This window comes from Myotis daubentonii, chromosome 6 (genome assembly GCF_963259705.1).
Source record: "Myotis daubentonii chromosome 6, mMyoDau2.1, whole genome shotgun sequence".
In the NCBI taxonomy this organism is placed as follows: domain Eukaryota; kingdom Metazoa; phylum Chordata; class Mammalia; order Chiroptera; family Vespertilionidae; genus Myotis; species Myotis daubentonii.
In genome coordinates, this window is record NC_081845.1 from 31,858,228 (window position 1) to 31,881,822 (window position 23,595).

The 23,595-nt window shown below is 38.3% G+C and overlaps 1 protein-coding gene across 1 annotated transcript in view; it reads left to right on the plus strand.

Moving 5' to 3' along the window:
* The window catches only part of ADGB (androglobin), a 142,374-nt gene that overhangs the window by 41,286 nt on the left and 77,493 nt on the right, over positions 1-23,595 (plus strand). Inside the window, exons 10-16 of the mRNA XM_059700617.1 lie at positions 2,863-2,957; positions 6,922-7,096; positions 10,152-10,242; positions 16,596-16,725; positions 20,328-20,361; positions 21,162-21,342; positions 22,107-22,170. Of these exons, the coding sequence (XP_059556600.1) occupies positions 2,863-2,957; positions 6,922-7,096; positions 10,152-10,242; positions 16,596-16,725; positions 20,328-20,361; positions 21,162-21,342; positions 22,107-22,170 (770 nt within the window). The remainder of the gene's footprint in view (positions 1-2,862; positions 2,958-6,921; positions 7,097-10,151; positions 10,243-16,595; positions 16,726-20,327; positions 20,362-21,161; positions 21,343-22,106; positions 22,171-23,595) is intronic.

Consider the following 23,595-nt stretch of genomic DNA (forward strand, 5'->3'; position numbering starts at 1 on the left):
CCTAGACTATGGACTACTTTAGCTGTTTCCTGAAATGTTGAACCTCTGTGGAGCATAGAAACATATCTCCTGTATAGACATCCTATATACTAAAAGGCTAATAGGCAAATCGACCAAACGGCAGAATGACTGGTTGCTATGACACACACTGACCACCAGGGGGCAGACGCTCAACACAGGAGCTGCCTCCTGTTGGTCAGTGTGCTCCTACAGCCCAGAAGCCAGGCTTATGGCTGGTGAGTGCAGCGGCGGTGGCGGGAGCCTCTCCTGCCTCCACAGCAGCGCTAAGGATTTCCAACTATTGGCTAAGGCCCAGTCAGACATCCCCCAAAGACTCCCGGACTGCGAGAGGCACAGGCTGGGTTGAGGGACCCTCCAAGTGCACGAATTTTGTGCACCTGGCTTCTAGTATCTAAATAAGCGTGTGTAAAGTTGCCTGTAAGGTTCCACATATGAGACAATAGTGAAGGCTGTCCAAGTTCTCATGGCACAACAGTCACAGGAGAAGGAAGACATATACTAACATATATATTATATATTAGCAGATTATAAAATTTATATTACTCTACATAAGTAAAATATATATTCTATATAAGGTACATATATTAATATATAATTATACAAAGTATATAAATATTAGCATATGTATTATATATTAGTATATGTCTTCTGTATAAATTATATGTAGCATATATAACATTTTAAGATTATATAACATATACCCATTATCTTTGTTGTTTTTAAAAAAAATGTTTTTATTTACTTTAGAGAAGGAGGGAGAGGGAGAGAGTGAGAAATAGCAAGCAGCTGCCTCCTGCACACCACCTGTTGGGGACCGAGCTCCCAACCCAGGCATGTGCCCTGAGAGGAATTGACCCAGTGACCTCTCCATATATGGGAAGATGCTCAACTGAGACACACTAGCCAGGGCATATTATACACATTGTCCTTTTTTAAGACTTTATATTTCTACTATTGGGTCATCTATCTTGGTGCTTCCGGAATGTGGGTTCTAATTTTCAGCTTTCCGTTCATTCCATGGTTGGAAACACATCGCTTTTCTTCCAGCACTATGCTTTATCTAGTTTTTCTTTTCATTTTGTCTTCTTCCTTAACACATTATTATGGTTTTGTGAGGACATTTTAATAATTATGACTTTTTATAATTACAGAAACATGTGTGGTGGTTTGTTAGAGAAAAGAGTCACTGGTCATATTTTAAATTCTGTATTAAAAATTGTTTTCTTCTTTTGATGCCTTAAGCAATCTTTTTGATAGTAGATGGCATGACATTCCCAAAGTTACTGATAATTCATCATCACTGTGAAAATGACTAAACCTTTCTCTGAGTTTCTTTCTTTGGGAAAATAAAGTTAACAATGTCTTTTTCCCCCTACCGAATTAAGAGATAAGGTTAATCTCAAGATACAGAATATGGTTTAGAATTTGGGCTGTGGATAAAACTGCCTAGGTTCAGATCCCTGCTCCATGAAAATCATACAAAGTTTAATTTTTTCATGTAAAAATATGTTTTTATAACTTTATTATATTTTACAATTAATCCATTTAAGGAAGATTCTAATTTATATTTTGTGTCTCTAAAGATACTATTCTCAATTAACACATCTAGCACAGTTAAATGTAAATCCTCAAATTAGTAAAGAAATAACACAAAATTTTTAATTAAAAATAAAAATAATAAAGGAAAATAAATTCTATTATTTTGGCCAGAATCTTTAAAGAACAAAAGGACACCCAATCAAATATAGAAATATCAGGGATGTTAAGGAACATGTTAATAAATAAGTGATGTTCAGGAGCAGAGTCTAAAAGCATTAAACATTTCAAACTAAGTTACTTATGTTTTCCTTCTTCCTGGACAGATTCATTTATTTATAATTTTTTATTCCTTTTCTTTAGTTTTTATTGATTTCAGAGAGGAAGGGAAAGAGAGAGAGAGAGAGAGAGAGAGAGAGAGAGAGAGAGAGAGAGAGAGAGAGAGAGAGAAAGAGAGAGAGAGAGAGAGAGAGAGAGAGAGAGAGAGAGAAACATGAATGACGAAAAGAGTCGTTGATCAGCTGCCTCCTGCATGCCCACTACTGGGGATTGAGCCCACAAGCTGGGCATGAGCCCTGACCGGCAATTGAATTGTGACCTGCTGGTTCATGTGTCGATGCTCAACCACTGGGCAATGAAATGACATGAAAACTCCTGTACTTCTTTAAATTCAAAATAAAGATTTTTTAGCTATGAAAGCTAAGAAATGTCACAATGTTAAAATCATTCATTTGAACATAATTATTTGTAGACCATCCTAAGTTAGATTGACTGATGACTAGTAAGTCTATGTCAGTGATGGCGAACCTTTTGAGCTCGGTGTTGTCAGCATTTTGAAAAACCCTAACTTAACTCTGGTGCCATGTCACATATAGAAATTTTTTGATATTTGCAACCATAGTAAAACAAAGATTTATATTTTTGATATTTATTTTATATATTTAAATGACATTTAACAAAGAAAAATCAACCAAAAAAATGAGTTCGCGTGTCACCTCTGACATGCGTGTCACAGGTTCGCCATCACTGGTCTATGTGATAACATTTTTAGAGTGAGATAAAATGATTTTTAAGCAACTAAATGGTACTATGATGAAGGTAAAATTAATGAGATATTCTATAAAATGAATGCACATATTTATTTAAAAATTTTAGAATCACTTATCTATTTTTCACCAGCAAAGATAAGGAATTATCTTTAATTCTAATTTTTTAACCTTTAATTCTATCTTAATGTTCATTAAGGAATTTTGGAATGAACTACTGACAGACCCATTAGGACACCATATATGCTTGCTTTTGCAGGTTCTTCAGGAATGCAGTCCCCTCACATGGTTGTATATGCTACCTTTATTCCTCTCTATTTGTTTGAAAAGAGGATCTTTTCACTAGAGACGATGGTGAGTGCTCACGCCCAGGAGGCACAGTATCATTTATGGTTTGTGTGTGTGATTACTTCTTGTGATAGAAGGCATATCTGGGTTTAAATAGAAACCACTCCTTCCTGTAAAAGTCTGCCATACAACAAGGGCAATATCGTCAGGCTAATAGGACATAATGTGCCATTATGAATATATAGTACCAGTTTCTCTGTTTTAATTCAAAGGTAATTCACGTTAGCATGGGTACATCTAAGTGTGCTTCCCAGCCCTCCCTCCAACTTGAGCCTCTTGTGAAGATCTTAATAGGCCATCTCAGCCCTAGTTTGTTGTTTGTTCGGTTGGTTGTTTTTAATTTCTTTTTTTATGGCACTGACTAAGGTGCTATCTTAGATATTTCCAAGAGATTAAATTCTCCAACACCAAGGGCTACAAAACAGTATGAGCCATGCTTTTGGAGTCCATGGTCTCAAGTAGAGGAACCACTTAAACACTTTTAAAGCTGAAAAATGTAAGGATGGATGAAGGCATTACCAAAAGAAAAGGGCTCAAAAGAATCCCTTTCTGGCCATCCTCCTTAAAAACTAACATTTAAGCACAAAGTTAAGTTTTGGACTTAAAACATGAAAAAAATGACATTTATTCATTAATTCAACAGATATTTATTGTTACTCTAATGAGCTAGGCTCTGAGCATGATGAGCAAGATTAACAAAGTGCCTCCCACCTCTCTGACCCCAGAAAGTTTAGTCTAATGAGGAAGGCAGACAAGCAAACTACAGCAATGAAGTTAGAAAACTGGTCTGAGATCCCATGAGGTGCCTGGCCTATGGTAGTGATGGTGTTCAAATAATGAGTTGGATGAGTGACCGAATGGATGGGAAACTGAATATGGCACACAGAGCAGAAACACATCTTCCTCTCTAATGGTTGGCTACAGAAGTCTTCCCAAAGAAGAAATGCTTAAGCTGTGGCCTTAAGAAGTTAGCCTAATAAATAGAAAAAATGCTCAAAGCAGAGGAAAGCCTGAGGGTGAAGGAGAACCCACTGGGTTCAGGGAACTGACTACAGGTTGAATCGATAGCAAGGGAAACATCTTAGAGGCAACTTGAGAAGTGAAAGGGAGTCAGGACAGAAAGAGAATTATTATTCCTCCTGACAATAGCTTCAGGGACTCGAGGCTCAGAAATTAGCCCAGTGTCTGTAGCAGTAATTAAATGAACTTCAAGGCTGTAATGAACTGTCTGTACTGTCACAGTTTTCCTAACCTGACTGCTAATTATTTTATATTACCCACTAGGATGGTCTAGTTCTCCTGGTAAAAATCAAAATTCAATGGAGGTGTAATGTCTTAAAGATAAATCTACTGGAAGAAAATATCTGTTCTAATGGAATTTTGTTCAATGGAGTACATTGATAAAAATTATAGCCCCAAAGATAATGAGCCCAACATATAAAATAAAGACAATACCTTATATTTTTTTTGGTCCAGAATACAGAAAAGACAGCAAAACTTGGGAAGGAAAAATGTGCTATGAGCATTCCACATTTCCCCCATCTTCTTGCTCTTGGGTATTCTAAATGCATTTAGTTTTATTTAAATGGGTCCTAAAAAGGCCTCTCCCATCTGCTCAAACCCTACTTTTGGAATATTTGAGGTGGGCTGGGAAAAGGGAGTGAAAGGGTCTTATGGGCAAGGAAACTTCAATTCATTAATTATTTTTAAATATTTCTAAGTGCCTAGTTAGCATTTCATTAGACCAGTGGTTCTCAACCTTTCTAATGCCGCGACCCTTTAATACAGTTCCTTGTGTTGTGGTGACCCCCAATTTTATTGTTACAATTTGAACATAATTAAAGCATAGTGATTAACCACAAAAACAATATGTAATTATATATGTGTTTTCCAATGGTCTTAGGCGACCCCTGTGAAAGGGTCATTTGATCCCCAAAGGGGTCGCAACCCACAGGTTGAGAACTGCTTCATTAGACTGTTTCACTATTTTAAATTCCTCTCTGTCCCTAATTCTAATCAAAGGAAACTTGAGATCCTTTAACAAAGCTTCTCAACATCAAACTATAACTACTAATAGCATTACCTTACATCATTCAGCAATATTGTGTGTTAGAAATAAAATGAAGCATGAGAAATTGGCTTACATACCTTAAATCCGGCTAGTGAGTACTTTTGCAGATTATTCAAACAATGCAATATGTACTAATATCAAACTTAATTATTTCACACAATAACTTACACTTTCAAAATATTTTAAATTGTTTTGTTTTGTAATGTTTGACAGCTCAAAAACAGAAAGTAAATAGACTATAATTTTGGTTGATATTGTTAGAAGGGATTGAGATTTGCACTAAATTTTATGAATAGTAAACTATCTTAGAAATATGCAGTTTATAAAGACCACGTGGAGTATGATTTCTATTTTTGATATTACTTCAATGTAGATTTTGTAGCAATATAATTTTTGTTACAATAACTGAGGCATTATCTTTTTTAATAGCAGTCATAAATTTTATAATAAGTTCCCATGAAAAGAATTACTTTAAAGTATTGGGAAATTTCTAAAATTTGACAGGTTAAAACTGTAGGAAAAAAGTTAAACTTTAGAACATGCATAAAAGTAATTTTTAAGCTACTATTAGGCATAATTCCAGAGTTTCTGATTTTTTTTTCAATAAATTACTAACATTTCACAAAAGATTAAGCGGATGTGATAGTTTTATGTTTTATTTAGTCCTTTTTTTAAAAAAAAAATCACTGTCTCTTTATTTTGAATATTTATAACACTTTTAATGGCTCACCTGGACTCAATAGCACCTGGATGGACTCCTTACAATTATTGTTACAATGATTAACTAATCTCTGGATTCAGGAAGAACTGTCCTATCTTACAGATGCCCCACCCCCTCCCTATTTGGTGTCTCCCTGAAATTTAGATTGAGCTATAGAGAGAGTCACTAGAGCAAAGCATGTTCTAGCCGAGGCAATGATTTGGAGTAGCCTGAAAGGTGGGCTTCTGGTCCTAACAACAGCTTTATAAATTTACATTTTCAGGCATTTCTATTCCCATAGAGATCAATGATGCAAAATCACCAGGAGAATAACAGTTACTGGTAAAACTGACTTTAATGTAGTTAATATTTTATTTTACTTTAACAGTTTCAACATTTAGACTGTGAGCATCAGAATTTAGCTACAATGTAAATTCCTTTCATCTTCACATTCTTCTTGAGTTCTTATGGCCTATCTCAGCCATCAGTCACTAACTGAAGTTCTGCTTCAGTATTATTCGGAATTGCTCCAAAGCCGAGTGGCTTCAGGAGATCTGAACGGTGGAATATGGGAAGCATCATCTGTGTGGGAATCTACTTGCTCTGGCAGGATACAGGGCAGGCTCTCTCCTCTGTGCTATGAATGGCTCCATTGTCAGAGGGACCACGGGGATTTCCTGTGGGGAACTGCTGTTTGCGGGCGAGGGCATAAACTGTGGACAAGGCAACTGGTTATCCCCAGACACTCAGTGCAGTAGATTTTATGAACATTGTGTAGCTATTGCTGGACACACACACACACACACACACACACACACACACACTACATATTAAGTACCTGTATTAAAGTTTAAACCTATAAATACCACGATTGATTACTTTGGACTAAAACCAATTTTCTAAGATTTTCACAATCTCATAGAATTAAACTTTTAGAACTCAAAAGTAGCTTATAGTTCTTGAGTCTCATTTTGTAAATAAGGAAATGGGGCCACAGAAAAATGAAGAGATGTTAAAAACACAAAAGGTAATAGTGCTTATGTTAAGAGATGTAGTAATATGGGTGCTTATTTTTTTTCCCATTATTACCACTACATCTCTATAATGGTGGCAGTATTTCTATAATGGCAAAAGTAGTATTGTTTTAAATGCATGAGGCAATGGCAAGCATCCTTTTAAATCTGCCTTCTACCTGTTAGACCACTTCTGCTGAGAAGCTCAGAGAATATGGCCTGTCCCACATCTGCAGCCATCCCGTGCTGGTCACCAGAACCAGGTCCTGCCCACTTATAGCACCACCGAAACCACCACCAGTGCCTGCCTGGAAACTCATTCGTCTAAAAAGGGAAACTGTGATAACAGCTGAACCTCAAGGTATGGTGTCCATTGTCTGAAAGTCTTTCCAACCAAGGTCACTCTGTATGCAAGTCTCATAGTTTCATTTGTAATGAAAGTTGTGTTGCCCTAGCTGGTTTGGCTCAGTGGATAGAGCATTGGCCTGTGGACTGAAGGGTCCCAGGTTCGATTCTGGTCAAGGGCACATGCAGGAGGCAGCTGATCAATGATTCTCTCTCATCACTGATGTTTCTATCTCTCTCTCCCTCTCCCTTCCTCTCTGAAATCAATTAAAAAAAAAGATGTATATTAACGCAAACAACCCAACATTATGCCTAAAGCCTTCATTGAATTTTATGTCTCCTTTGTAAAGTATATGATTATCTAACCACTAGTATGTGGTATACCTGAAACATACAAAATAATATTGAATGTTTTATATATATATATATATATATATATATATGCTTTTCATTAAATTTTATATCTTTAAAGGATTAATTCTTCATAAAAGATACGGCAATTTGGTCTATGCATAAACTGACCCGCTATATCAAGGCCATTATAATTATTATTGTGATAGAAAAGTGGTTTGTAGTAAATAATACAGAAATTTGGGTAGCATAGGTTAAACTACTACAGTGAATTTCTAATATGGAAATCACTCTACGTTACCCTGTAGGACATAACCTTTGAAATAACTGGTTTCTATTTATAACTTCTATGGGAATCGGACTTTTGTCCTGGATCCCCTCCTGTGTTCACCTTATCATAGAGCCACTGAAGGAGTGGCATTCGTCCTCAGAAATAGATTCACACTGGCTGAGAGTGGGGCAGGGGAACCGTGCCCGCCCTGTTGTTATTCTCTCAGCTCATTGCTAAATTCCTCACAACCCATGCCAAATTTTTCACTTCTTCAATATTTTTCTTTACAAGTCTTTTTCCATGCGCATTACCTGAATGGGAGAGAGATGAAGATGGCAAGAGAAGAAATGAAATAGTAATTGAAAAGTCAATTTTAAAGTAGAAGCACAAACATAAGGAGATGGAATTAAAACAAAAAAAGCACTAATAATTAAAAAATTATGACCTACCAGAATAACTCATAATTAATGTTTCAGTGAACAGAGCCTTTCCATAGTGACTTTAGCAACTGTGGTTTTTTATGAAGAATGATAAAAAACTGGAGTGCTATGTTATATGTGTTATGTGTTATTATTAAACAAACTTAAATTATGTTTAATAATAACAACAGCTTTTGTCATTTTTTTGGTGTTCATTTTCTTGCTTTTGCGTTTTCTCCCTTTGCCTTTTCTAAGACCTCATCATTATCTAAGTGCATTCACCCCTCCACAGTACTTCACGTCCCAGAGGTTAGTACATTAGGGGCTGTGTTCACAGGCCTGTCACCTGAAGGAACAAGAAAGCCAAAGCCACAGTGAACATACCAGTGCCAGTTTACAGAAGGCATCCCAGTGAAGCTTGCCGATATGCTTCAAGCCTTTGATCCCATGTACCATGGCTTGTACCTCTACTGGCGGTGATGCTTGGTGTCGCTCCTGGTGCCAACTCAAGCATCACTGATCCTTCATTGCAGGTGACAGGATCCTTCATTGCACACCTCGGTCACAGTGTAATACAAACATCTCAGTGGTACTCAGGGTCCTAAATCTGCAATAGCCACATGTATTGGAATATATACCTATTCCTCACCTCCTACTTCCAACCATAGTTTCCACATTTTAAATATATAAATAGCAACTGTTAGCCATGTCATTTTCTTCACATTTACTTTCTGCCTACATTCATACAGCCAGTACAGCTGGTAGCAAAGACTTCTCTAACACAAATGTTTTATTCTTGCCAAGAAATAAAGAACAAAGAATAAAGAAATGTCTGGTTTGGGTGGAGAGGAGAAATGGTCAATTTGTTCTTTATTTAGGCCTATCTGCCTCTCTACCTCCTGCTTGATTGTGTTAGTCATCTCTTTACATTTCTTTTGTTTCTGCAATGGGCTATTGGTGCTGAAAAGTGCCATCAGACACTGGAAAAGAAAGAAACTCTTTTATCTTTAAACACAATATTTTCGTTAAATGCACAGAGACACATTTAAAATCACTGTTCATCCAGATCATCAAGGAATTGCTAAATGAAAAGAAAATATTAAACATATAGATATTTTCTATTTCACTACTGATTGTTGTGTAATTCTATGTGAGTGACTGCTTTTGTAAGCTGGTCAAGAAAATTAAGGAATCGTGGGATTCCATAGTCACAGTGTCCCACCTTGAGGCTTACACATAATTGTCTTTCTCCACTCAATTGGGTTTAATGTTTAGGGTGAAAACTAACAGGAAATAGAGAGCATTTCAAGGCTACCCCAGAGCAAGCACAGAAAAGTCATGTGTATGTGTCAAAGCTTCAGTTTCTCTCCAGTGGGCATCCCTTCGCCATTCTAGTAGCTTCTGTTAAAATAACCTTCCTTAATGTTTAATTTCAGTGTTCACCAGGCCAGTGCATAGTCCGTGTCCCATGTCCACTGAGAATTCCTTGGAGGTTAGCTTTACATTCCTAGGAATATCCACATGTCCTTTCGTGACCTCCTGCTTTCTTTGCTGCTCGTGACCTTCACTTTGTTACATTTCTGTTCTTCCACTACTACTTCCCTGACTTAGTCCACGTTTCCTTTTCATGTCCTAAGCGATTGCGCAGGGGTTAGCCAAGAGAACACCTTTTCGTTTTTTTAGTAAAAGACTTTTATAGAAAGCCACTCCTGTACTTGAAATAGCAAATGCCAACTAATAATTCCAAAAGCCATTGCTAATGTTCTCCGTTGAGACTCCATTGTTTCATGCTGCAAACCTGAAAAGCAACTGAGGAGTAAGATAAAGAAATCTCATATTGGCATGACTGATAAGCTTTTTACCTTTTCTTTTCTTTTTTTTTTTTTTTTTAAGAAAAACGACCTTATGTATCCTAGGACATTCCTATTTCACTCTATTGAAATTTGATGGGTAAATAGTAATGTAATTAGTATTACGTGTAATCTTAGAAGATGGAGAAAAAGAACATCACACTGCCTTTTTCTCTTCAGAAATAATACAAAAGAAGCCTGAACAGTTTCTTGAAATATCAAGTCCATTCTTGAATTTTAGAATGACTCCCTTTACAATTCCAACAGAAACGTAAGTATGTTACATTCCTTTTTTAAAAAATTTAAGAATGGATTTTACTTTTTTTTTCAAAGCCATTTATTTATTATTTATTTATTTATTTATTTATTTTACATTTTATTTTTTACTTTTATTGGGGTGACATTACTCAACATGAACATATAGGTTGCATGTGTGGATTACTAATTTATAAAATCTGTACGTAGGACCATGTGCCCACCACCCAAAGTCAAATCTCCTGTCACCTCATATTAAGATCCCTTTCTTCCCCCACTGCCCTCCCTCTTGCAACCACCACACTGCTGTTTGTGTTCATAAGTTTCAGTTTTATATTCCACATATGAGTTAAATCATATAGTTCTTAGCTTTTTCTGTTTGACTTATTTCACTTTGCACAATGTTCTCAAGGTCAATCCATGTTGTACATGATGCTATTTCACCCTTTCTTATGGCCATGTAGTACTCCATTGTGTATATATACCACATCTTCTTTATCCAGTCCTCTATCGTAGGGCACTTTGGCTGTTTCCAACTCTTGGCCACCGAGAATAATGCTGCAATGAACATAGGGGTGCATATATCTTTGCATATAAATGATTTTGAGTTTTGGGGGTATATACCCAGGAGTGGGATTGTTGGGTCATATGGTAGCTGTATTTTTAATTTTTTGAGGAATCACCAGACTGCTTTCCATAGTGGTTGTACCAGTCTACATTCCCACCAGCAGTGAATGAGGGTTCCCTTTTCTCTACAACCTCTCCAGCACTTGTTGTTGCTTGTCTTGCTGATAATGGCTACTTTGGCTGGTGTAAGGTGGTATCTCATTGTATTTTAATTAGCGTTTACCTGATTCCCAGTGAGGTTGAACATCTTTTCATGTACCTCTTGGCTGTTTGTATGTCTTCTTGGGAGAAATGAAGGATGTTACATTCTTTCCCACAAATGCATCTTGCTCTCGAAAAAGTATTTTGTTGTTTGTGTGGTTAAAAATAACACTAAATGGGAGCATTTTGAAAAATATTAATTTAATGAAAAGGTGAAATATATGTATAAAATATAGTAGAGGATAGTTCTTGGATCTTGTACAGCTTGTGATTTCACTAATCTACTTAATTAACAAACATGTCTTTTTCACTTTTTATGTGTGAGTGTTATGGGCTGAATGTTTAAGCCCTGCTAACATTCAGATGCTGAAGCACTAACCCCAGTGTGGCCGTTTTTGGAGATACGGCCTCTAAGGAAGTAAGTGTGGTTAAATGAGATCATAAGATTAGTGCCCTCATAGGAGACAGAGTTTTCTCTCTCTCTCTCTCTCTCTCTCTCTCTCTCTCTCTCTCTCTCTCTCTCTCTCTCTCTTTCTCTCTCTCTCTCTCCATCCACTGAGGAAAGGTTATGGGAGGGCACAGCTAGAAGGTAGCTGTCTGCCATCCAGGAAGGGTGTTCTCACTAGAAACTCACCATGTCATCACTCTGACCCCAGACTGACAACCTCCAGAGCAGTGAGAAAATAAATTATTGTCTAAGCAACCCAGCAAACATAGAAAACTATGACAAGGCACTATATTTCACTTGAAAATAGAAAGATAGCACACTGTCTTGCCCCACAGAGATGTCAACTCCTGGGGAAGCTGTATGGATAAGGAAATAATTGTAATAAAGTATAATTGTCATAACAAAGGTATGTCCCAAGTGCTATGGTTGCCCCTCCTCGAACCTATTTTGCAGAAAGAATTAGAACCCCGAATGAAGCCCTGATGGCAATGACTGTGCAGGCGGTGGAAGAACTTGCCACCGGCCTGTGATACAGGTGGCTCTCTTTGTAAATGTCATGGCTCCTCATCTCCCTGTCGGAAGTATAGTATGTGAGGGCCTGCCTGGCTTCTCTCCCTGGATCACACACAGATAACCTAATTCAGAGCTGCACTTCAAAGCTGCAATGGAGGCTTTACCTGAGGACAAAAGTTACAGTCAATTGCTGAGGAGGTGATTGGAGAGTTAGCTCACCTGCCCTCTCCATCATTTCCTGCCCCATTGCCCATGTCTTCCCCTGGCCTCTGCTGCCTCCAGTTTAAAATTCAACCAGAGAGGCTCCAGGGTAAGCTCACAGACTTCGGGTGCCCTCCCCTTTGTCCTAGTGGGATTTGGGGTTCTCTGCTTTGCTGGGTTTTGCCATCAACCTGTTCTTATCTGTCTCTAAGGCAGTGGTTCTCAACCTTGGCTGCACATTAGAATCACCTGGGAATCTTTTTAAAATCCTGATTTCTGGGCCTCATCCTCCGGAAATTCTGTTTCTTTGTTACTAATGTTGTGGCCTTGTCATAAATGTTTCCCTCCATGTCCCGCGTGGTTCAGGGTTCAATATCTGGAAGAGGAGCCACACACAAATGAAATAGAAAAGACAAGAGATAATTTTGAAACATTGGGGGACCAGGCGGGTAAGTCCAACTCAAGAGGAAGGCCTTCCACCCCTGCTCAGTCTGCACCAACCTTTTATAGTCTGAGGTAAACAATGCAGTGGTTACCATAGTTACAGTTCTTGTGAGTTTCACCTGTTTTGATCATGTTTACACTCTCTGCACTTCCCTCAGCCCATTAGCTTCCCAGGTAAGATCTGGGGAGTGTTATAAGGTTAAGCCTAATTATGCTAAGAGGACTGAGCCCTCTAAGCTGGGACTTGTTTGTGACTTTGCCAGCAGGTCAGTCTGAGGCTCAACCCTATATCAGTTTCCCACAGGCCTCACCCCATAACAAAGAAACCAAATTTCCGGAGGATGAGGCCCAGAAATCAGGATTTTAAAAAGATTCCCAGGTGATTCTAATGTGCAGCCAAGGTTGAGAACCACTGCTCTAAGGGATGTGTTAGTGTTCTAATTATGGCACCTCTACTTTGCCAGTTCTGTATGATTTTGCTTTTATTTCTTCTGAGATCCCAGTGGGGTTGTAGGTGGGAGGAGTGCAATACATTTGTGTTCAGCTTGGTGTCTTGAACTGGATGTGTAACTCTGGTTGTGATTCCCTGCTTCTCCTGCACCCTCATTTGCATTTCACCTGTCATGGCTGTTCTCTCCTCTCTGCTCCTTACCCATCGGATCCAGAATTCACTTTACCTTAATTATCCTCTAGTTCTTATTCTTTAGAATCAACCAAACAAAAGCAAAACAAACAAGAAAAATACTCCCAAATTTGTGCATCCAGCAGACTTTTTTAATGGTACATGGAAAGTAAGGATAGGTTGAGGGAAATATTCTATTTTGGTCCCATTTGAGTAACCCAGTTAATTAAAAGAGAGGATCAGGTACTCCAGCTTTTAAATAGTTCAGTCACTCTACTATTGGGAAATCCCTTCGGCCACCATTCTCCATAGTCTCCAAGCTTCTCGCCATGTTGCATAGTCTTGTCCATCTTCTCCTCAGGCTGGTCTCTCTCCATCTCTTCAGCTCTCATTCGGAGAGCAGGCTAGCCCTCGTTTTGGTTTTGTTCTGCCTCCTCACAGATGGTGTTCTCAAACCACTTCTTACCTCACCCTTCCCTTATTCCTTGATCTAGCAAGTAGTGTGTTCTGCCAAGATGTTTCCTAAATGAATACAGTTCTTCCCCCCAAAGGATTAACCTGTGAAGGTATTAAAGCAATATGCCTCAGTTTTTCACTGTCTTTCTATGTATCAGATCTTTATATATTTAACAATTATATACCTATTAGATTTCTAGACAGGTAAAGAGAATATTGTATAAATTATTTTCCATTCCTGTTAGACTTTTCAGTTACAAAAGCCAATGTGGCTTCTTTTTCTACTAATTCTACCAATGAATTGGACTTCCTGCCATTTTGGGACAGAAATAGTCCTAACTAATAGTATAATATAAACGACACAAATGCTATCATCATTGTTGTCATTAATTTGATAAAAAACTCATGTTATGTCACCTATTTGTTTATGTTATGAATATATTATACAATGTCTTTTCTTCCTAAGTAGAGCAAACTCTAAGGTTTCCTTATCTAAATGAATCATGCTGAGTATTGTTGCTCTGCTGTTTTTCTTATGTCGGAGGGACTTCAAGAAACTACTTAACCCAACACTCAATGGCCGCAGATGACCAGCCTTTCTGGAATGTGTTTGTTTGGTTGGTTTAGTTGTAGTTTTAGTTTTGCTTTCACAGTTCCGATTATTGTTTTATCAATGCTCAATATTGTCTGCTTCTAGTAACTTTGCTTCCTCCAAATTTGGCCCTAAATTTTTGGGTGCAATGAGAAACATCACCAAATTTTTTAAATTGACTAATGGCTTAAATATAATTAGAATGGGGACCTTAAGAATGCATATTAGTCAGATATTTTGTAGATTGTAAGAACCGAGGCTGAAAACCACTGAGAAAAATTTTCTCACGGTTCAGAATGCCACCCAGACTTCTAAAACAGTGATGGCGAACCTTTTGAGCTCGGCATGTCAGCATTTTGAAAAACCCTAACTTAACTCTGGTGCCGTGTCACATATAGAAAATTTTGGATATTTGCAACCATAGTAAAACAAAGACTTATATTTTTGATATTTATTTTATATATTTAAATGCCATTTAACAAAGAAAAATCAACCCAAAAAATGAGTTCGCGTGTTTTGCCATCACCTAAAATCTCTATGAGAGAATCTAAAATCCCTGTGTCAACAGGGACCACAAACAGGTTTGTTTTATAACCAGAATTCCTCAATCTACTTTCTTACTTGATTTTCCTATGCCTCCTTTCAGCGTTATGACCTGATTAAGGTATATTAACTTCTATAACCCAAGTACAGGTGACTAACACTTGATTTAATTCAACTAGCCTGTTCACCACTTGAAACTGTTACGAATTTGCTAGCGTATTTGCTTTAGCTGTCAGATGCAAACACGAAGATAACGTGAATGGCATTTCATCCCATGTGAATGTAAGGTCCCTTCTCCCGCTTTGCTGTAGAATCTCAGTTCTCAGGTCAACATAAAAGCAAGTCTTTTTTCCTCAAGCCCTTGAAAGTGACTGCTACCACTATTGCTATTCATTGGAACAGACCTTGTGCAGCAACAAGCCAGACTCACCCACTCTTGGCACTGGCCTTGTTTGTCAGAATGGAAGCCTCATAAATATGCGTGTGCTGCCCTCTAGTGGCAGCTTCAGAGAAATCAGAGACGTGTGGCATCAGGGGGATTAAGAAGTTTTCTTGAACACTGGCAAGGAAAAAAATCAAAACGTTTAGGAAGTCTGTATACATGAATTTAATTTTATCTTTGAACACACCTAAAAACATATATATATATGTTTTTACATATATACTATATACATATATACTATATACATATATACTAAAACAAATGTCTTTTTATTGAGCTTATAAATTTCTCACTATGCAATGATGATTTGGAGTCATATCTGCAATTAGGTACTTGAAAGGAAATACTATAAACTTGGGTAGTTACTATGGATGTTTCAGTTATTAACTTGAGTGCTCATCACTCATAATTAAATCTGACTCTGAGCTCTATTTCCCTCATACATAACTCTGATGCTTAGGTAAATCAATTCTAAATGTGGTCAAATTCCTATGTTCTGTTCATCGACATTCAAACTTGATAGCTGTTGTTTTAAAATAGTGCATTAACTGATAGAGGATATTTCTTTGGTCTTATAGAAAGAAGTTTAATGTTGTTGACAGGAAAGAAATATGATTGTTTGTAAAAGAATGATAATGATGAAATGAACAAAATCATAACATTCTGTTGTTGACAAACTTCAGTTAGTTAATATATAATGAAACATTATTCAACAATCATAAATAAGGAAATCTTGCCATTTGCAACAACATGGGTGGATCTTGAGGGTATTGTGCTAAGTTAAATAAGTCACTGAGAAAGACAAATACAAATACAAATATGAGCTCACTTATATATGAAGTCTTAAAACAAAGAAACAAACAACAACAAAAAAAGAAAACCTCCAAAAATAAATTCATAAGTACAGAGAACTTAGTGCAGAGGTTGGTTAGATTGGTGGGTGGGCAAAATGGGTAAAGGAGGTCAAAAGGTCCGAAATTGCAGTTATAAAATAAATGTCATGGAGGCAAAATGTGTAACATGGTGAATGTAGTTAATAACACTGTGTATATATTTGAAAGTTACTAAGAGAGTAGATCACAAGAAAAAATCTTAAGTATGTGTGGCTATGAAAGTTAACTAGATTTGTGGCAATCATTTTACAATATATACAAATTTCTAATTATAACTGAAACTAATATTATTTTATATGCCAATTATATTACAATAAAAACTGCAGTTGTTGATCAGTAACATTAAAGAAGAGATAAGATAACAAGTTTGTTTTTGCTTTCCATTAGTCATTTCGTACAATCTTTTATTAAGAAAGGGATGCCTCCAGTATCTGGTTTATCTTCCCTTCCTGAAAATGATGAGAGCACAACCTGTACCCAGTCAGAAGTAAGTCAAGTGACAGGAACTACATCTCCGGTAACTATGCTACTCTTACTATTGACCTAGTTCTTAATTATAATAGATGTTTCTTCCATTGTAAAATATATTCTACATAAAAAAGATGTGTAACATGCATCTGAACAGAATAAAGAGTACTGTTACAAGAAGCTTCTTATAACTTATGCATCCATCACCTCTATTAGCAAAATGAATATTCATCGCTTACAAAAAGTCCCCTATGTGTCTCCCTTCTGAGTTGTATTTGCCACTCAGAGTTTGGCATTAAGTAACTCCAGACACTTCTAATTTTCCAATTATCTGAACATTTATAAGCCATGTGTATCTTGGTTTAATTGTTAGATAATTGTGCTTAAATGGACTCTTGCATTCATTCTCCTGGGCCTTCATTCACTGAACCTCGTTAATGAGATGCATTTATTTTGCCACATGGTCACTGTTCACTCATTTCACTGGTCAAAGACATTTAATGTATAACTTTCACAGTGGTACCGACCATATCCATTGCTTCTTTAAAAAATCAACACTAATAAAAGAGAAAAATGGTAATTGGCGTACTAGCTACCCTTTTCATTGGCTAATCAGGGCTTTATGCAAATTAACTGCCAACTGAGATGGCAGTTAACTGCCAACAAGATGGCGGTTAATTTGCATATGTAGGCACAATGCAGGGTTAGCCAAAGGGAAAGCAGGAAGAAGCCCCCTGCCACTGACAGTGATCAGAAACCCAGGGGGGAGCTAAAAGCTGGGGGGCAGGGCAAAGGCGGCCCTAGGGCCGCCTTTGCCCTGCCCCCCAGCCATGATCGGAGAATCAGGTGCCTTTTCCGCCCTGGCCAGTGATAGCAGGAAGTAGGGGTGGAGCCAGTGATAGGAGCTGGGCACAGTCGAAGCTGGCAGTCCCGGGAGCTAGGGGTCCCTTGCCTGGGCCTAAAACGAAGCCCACGATCCTGGGGCCGCTGCAGCTGCGGGTCCCCGCTGCCCGGGCCGAACGCCTAGGCCAGAGGCATCAGGCCTGGGCAAGGGGCCGATCCTGCGATTGGAGGGTGATGGGGGTCAACGCCTGAGGGCTCCCAGTATGTGAGAGGGGGCAGGCTGGGCTGAGGGACACTCCCCCCCACACACACACCCAGTGCACGGGGATCAGCGGAGCCGTGAGGCCTCCCGGCACCGGCATCAGTGTGACAGGGGGCAGTGCCCAAACCCCCTGAACCCCCTGATCGCCCTGCGGCTCTGTGTGCGACAGGGGGCGGGGCCACAACCTCCCTATCCGCCCTGCTCTGTTCGGGACAGGGGAAGGCGCCCCAACCCCCTGATCAGCCCTGCTCTGTGCCTTATAGGGGGGAGCTCCCCAACCCCCTGATCGCTCTGCGGCTCTGTGTGTGACAGGGTGCAGTGCCCCAACCCCCTGATCGGCCCTGCTCTGTGTGTGACAGGGTGTGGTGCCCCAACCCCCCCCGCCCCCCCCAACGGGTCCTGTTCTGTGTGTGACGGGGTAGAGCCATAACCTCCCCTTCGGCCCTGCCCTGAGTGTGAGAGTGGCGGCGCCCCAACCCCTCTGATGGGCTCTGCTCTGTGAGTGACAGGGGCCAGCGCCCCAACCCCCTGATTGGCCCTGCTCTGTGTGTGACAGGGAGTTGCGTCGCAACCTCCCCATCGACCCTGCCTTGAGTGTGACAGGGGGCGTTGCCCCAACCCCCCAATCGGCCCTACCCTGAGCGTGACTGAGGGTGGCATCGCAACCTCCTGATCCTCCCTGCTCTGTGCATGACATGGGGCGGTGCCCCAACTCCCCAAATGGCCCTGCTCTGAGCCCGACCAGGGGCTGCACCTAGGGATTGGGCCTGCCCTCTGCCACCCGGCAGCAGGTCTAAGCCAGTAGGTCGTTATCTCCCGAGGGGTCCCAGACTGGGAGAGGGCACAGGCCGGGCTGAGGGACCCCCCCCTCCCTCCCCGAGTGCACAAATTTTTGTGCACCGGGCCTCTAGTATATATATATTATTGATATTTAACAGAGAGGAAGGGAGAGGGATAGAGAATTAGAAACATCAATGAGAGAGAAACATCGATCAGCCGCCTCCTGCACACCTCCTACTGGGGATGTGCCCGCAACCAAGGTACATGCTCTTGACTGGAATCGAACCTGGGACCTTTCAGTCGACAGGCTGATGCTCTATCCACTGAGCAAACTGGTTAGGGCCAGGGCTATTCTTGAATGTCCCTGTACACATGCGCAAGAGTTCTTTTAGTTCCAGAGGTGGTAAACTTTTATATGTCATGGCTTCCTTTGTCAATTTTCTAAAATTTTAACGTACAATGAAAGCAAATCATCTCTTTCTGTGTATTAGTTGAGTATTTTTGATAGGACACAGGGGAAGGCACTATAGCCTTCTTTCCTCAATTGTCTTGTGACACACTTTATTGTACATATGCACTTACGGAATTTATGACATTAAAGAGCTACCCATTGGAAGCAACTTAATGACATTGATAGACCTTGTCAACTGGAAGCTCCAATTCAGGATAATTGGGGATGAATGAGCTTCATTTGAAGGTGGGATTAGTTCCAAATGTCAGATTTCCCTGGACTCTGGTCAGTTTATCCAGTTGAGGGTCCTCTAATTGCTTTCCTGGGGGGCAATGGGGTCACAGGGATTGGCATGCACTTATCCATTGTTATTGAAGCCAAGCAGCACAGGATTACTGACTGTTAAGGTTGAGTATGTGAACTTCCTCTCTACATTGTAGACTCTGCTGCTTCCCACAGTATCTGTGAACCCAGATCTGAAGGTTTCTCATGCAATTTCTTCACATGTAGCAATTTCTGGGGTCTTGTTCAGGCAGAAACAGGATAGATGTTAAATGGATTAGAGAGAAGTGAAGATTTATCTATTCTTTATATAGATATCAACCCCTTTCTGAGTTTTCAGCCCATATCTCTTTTCTCTACTTCTCAGATACCTGCTAATTGTTTCTGGTGTCCTGAGGCTTGGCTGGACTTCTTTCTCACTAGCACTTAGTTATTCAGTTACCTCTATTATATTATCACCTCCACCTACTTTACATTATCCAAAATATTGTTGACATTACCCATCATCAGTATGTACAAATTTACACCATTTTAACTTCCATACTTATTTTAATTGTGTTTGAGAGAAAATAAGTTGTAAATGTGAATTCAACTTAATTTCCCTGTTAAAATTTTGAGGAATCATTTTTATAATTTGAAACCAGTTTTTTTTATAATCTGTCCACTAATTGCCTATTATAACATCATTATATTCGATCTGTGTTAATAACAGGTGCCTCATACTGAGATATATATATCTACTTAGGGATATTATTGTTTTAATTTAACTTTTATTATAAAATTAAATCATAGAATGCCCTCAGATAGTCTGTATTTTAATGTCAAATTTAAATCCTCAAGAAATTATTTAATTAAATCGACCTCTTGAATTTTAAGGTTAAAAAAATTCTCTGTTTTACTGTATGCTTTAGTATTTTCAGAAATCTATTCTAATGTTTAAAAGACTATATTAACTTTTAAAAACTGTGATGCTTTAGAACTATAATGGTTTGTTTATAAATGGTTTCTTAATGTGCTTTTTTTAAATTCACAGGGTAATGTTTACTCGCAAGTTATACACGGAAAAGGTAAGTGAATCTTCTCACGACTTTGCCTCTTGACAGCTTTGAGCTCTCCTCCTGACTCTCAGAAGCCTCTCTCCAGGGTCTCTTCTTATGTAATGAGGCTAATCTGCTCTGGGCTAGAAAAATCAGATAATCTCACTTGTTTAATTCAAGCTTAAAGTCAAAATAAAAGACAATCTGATTAGTCCCATAAGTAAAGATCATGTGTTTTAATGCACACATGATGTGATCAAAGTACTAAAATATATTAGTTCTTGAACAAAGAAGACTTGGCCAAAACCCAAATCCCCAAAAGTGTTAGGTAGCAAATTTAGGTTCAAGAAGTCTATAGGAATTCTGTGGATTTACCAAATGAGCATGAAATAAGATCATGGAATCACCAACTGTAGGAGCAATTAAGTCACTTACTGAAATACATTGATTCTAATAAATCTTTCAAGTTTTCATTTCTCCTTCTGTTATCCAAGCTATCCCCTCTTATATGAATATGTAAGTACATAAGCTAGCTAATTTCTGTTATAACTTTATAATCTCTAAAGAATGTGTGTATAAATTTACAAAGTGAATTAGAAATTTCTAAAGACTCTACTATGCATGTGTTATTAATAAATTATGTTGAGTTATGAAAATATGTATCTGTGTAGACCTCCACAAATCTGATGCCTGCATGTAAATGATTATCTCAGTAAATGTTTTCTCAAAAATAGACTTTGAACTGCCCTCTATAATTCTCCATGTCTTGATAACTTAATACTTAACAAGATAGGTAGGTTTGACCTGTGGTTGTCTTCTGCCTTGTACAGATGAACTGATAGACCTTGCATTGAATGACTCATCCCATCCAGTTGACGGATTGAGTTTGGAAAGAGATCTGGTCAGCCTGATAGTAACACTGGATAAATCACAGGAGGAAATTACAGATATGAATACTAGTGTTACTAAAGAAATATGGTTAGATTTTGAAGACTTCTATGCATGCTTTCAGTAAGTATATTTTTCATGTGCATTTAACATAGTGGATATGCAAGGTATTAATTTTTAGCTATTGTTTAAAAGAGTTAAGTCAATATTAGTCTGGTGTTGGTATAATATTAAAAAAAAACTGTTAGGAGGATAAATGGCTGAGCTGATTGTCCACATAGGACAGTAAGAGGCAAGCCGATTTTTAGGCCAGTTTTAGTTTAATTAAATAAGTCTTTATTTAATTAAAATAAAAGCAGTTTATTCACTGAGGTCATTTTTGTCTCTTTCAGACAATTTAATACAGTTGTTATTTTTTCCTAGATTTATTAAGGTATAATTGACAAATAAAGTTTTAAGGTATTTAAAGTGTACATGGTTTTGAATTGATATACAAATACATCATGAAAAATCCCCCCCCATTGAGTTAATTAATATATTCATCACCTCACATATTTACCTTTTTAAAATGAGGACACTTAAATTCTACTCTCTTAGTAAATTTCAGTTATACAAGCCAGTGTTATCCACAATAGTCACCATGTTATATATGAGATCTTCAAACCTTTTTATCTTAGAATTGAAAGTTTGTACCATTTTCTCAACCTCTCCCTATTTTCCCCACCTCTCTATTCCTGACAACCACTTTTCTTATCTCTGTGTCATTATTTTTTAACTTCCATCTGTCTTTACTTTGTTCTGCCTATAATTAAATCTAAGAAATTTAACTTGTAATAGTAATTTGTTGAATATAATGACAATAACCTGTTATAAATAATGTTTTTCAGAAATCTATATATTTTCCACAAACCAAGTTCATATTGCTTTAACTTTCAAAAGTCAGAATTCAAGGTAAATAGTCTGATCTCTTCTTCTCTTTCCCTTCTTATACTTAAATCTTTGATAGAATCATGCTGGTAAAAAATACCTTCAAATTTAGCAAGCATTTCTAAATTTGTGACATAAGTATATTTTAAAATCAATTCTTAGGGTTTTCTGCTATTTCTTATCTAGATAACAAGCAAAATTCTGCTACCTCTTATCCCAGTGGTTCTCAACCTTCCTAATGCCGCGACCCTTTAATACAGTTCCTCATGTTGTGGTGACCCCCACTTTCATTGTTACAAATTGAACATAATTAAAGCATAGTGATTAATCACAAAACACTATGTAATTATATATGTGTTTTCCGATGGTCTTAGGCGACCCCTGTGAAAGGGTCGTTCAACCCCCAAAGGGGTCGCGACCCACAGGTTGAGAACCTCTGTCTTATCCCCAAGTGTAATCCGTCTGATTATGTTGTAGTGGTTCATTATTATATCAATTCACATGAAGAAAATTTTGATCTGTGAGTATATGAAAGAGAAGCACAAATAAATTCACTATATTTTATTTCAATTGTTTACTGAAACACATGCAATTCCTAAAACATAACACACTTTTCACTAACATTTATGTTATTTTTGCCCATGTTCTTCCCTCGGCTGGGAGTTCATCCTCCTTTATTCATATTGCTTTCATCTAACTCATGCCTATAAATCCTTCATAATAGATAGCATGGATGTCCTTGACCCTGTCTGACCTCCTTCCCTGGCTATAAAATCTGGATCAAGTTCCCTGACTCCACAGACACTGTAGAACCTATTCTCACCAAAACACAGACCTCTCTACATTCTAACTGCCTGACTACTTCTCGGTGTCCCTTCACCTTCTCACCCAACTAATATCAGCATCTTTAGGAGAAGAGCTGACCCTTTGTGTTCTATTGCAATACCCATCCTGGCATGAGGTTTACACTCCATAAAACATTGTTGAGTGAATGAATGAATGAATCTCACCTTGAGGGGAATTTTTTGGAAAACTCTGAAACACGTTCTGGGAAACCAAATTGTTCTGAAATTGGCATGTGGCTTGCCCCACACCTCTGGGAGAAGTAGACAGCACAGGGGGAAGTCAGGAGTCTTGGCAATGACTTTTCCTGACTTGGATTGGATGACAACACAGGCAGAGAAAAGCTTTTGAGCATTCCTCAGGAGGGGCTCTATAGCTGGCTGCCCGATCTGAAAGTAAGACTCAAATCTGTAGTAATGACTGGGGATGGGGTAGGCAAAACTTATAATTGCAAATAACTGAACCCAGAGTGTGCCGTGAGAGTACTATACAGTTTACAGTTAACTTAGCAATATATCCATGTTCAAACTATTGGTAAAAATAAAATGATAGTCATTTATAGGCGCTTACTCAGTTGCCATCACTGAACTGGGCTCTTCATTGCAT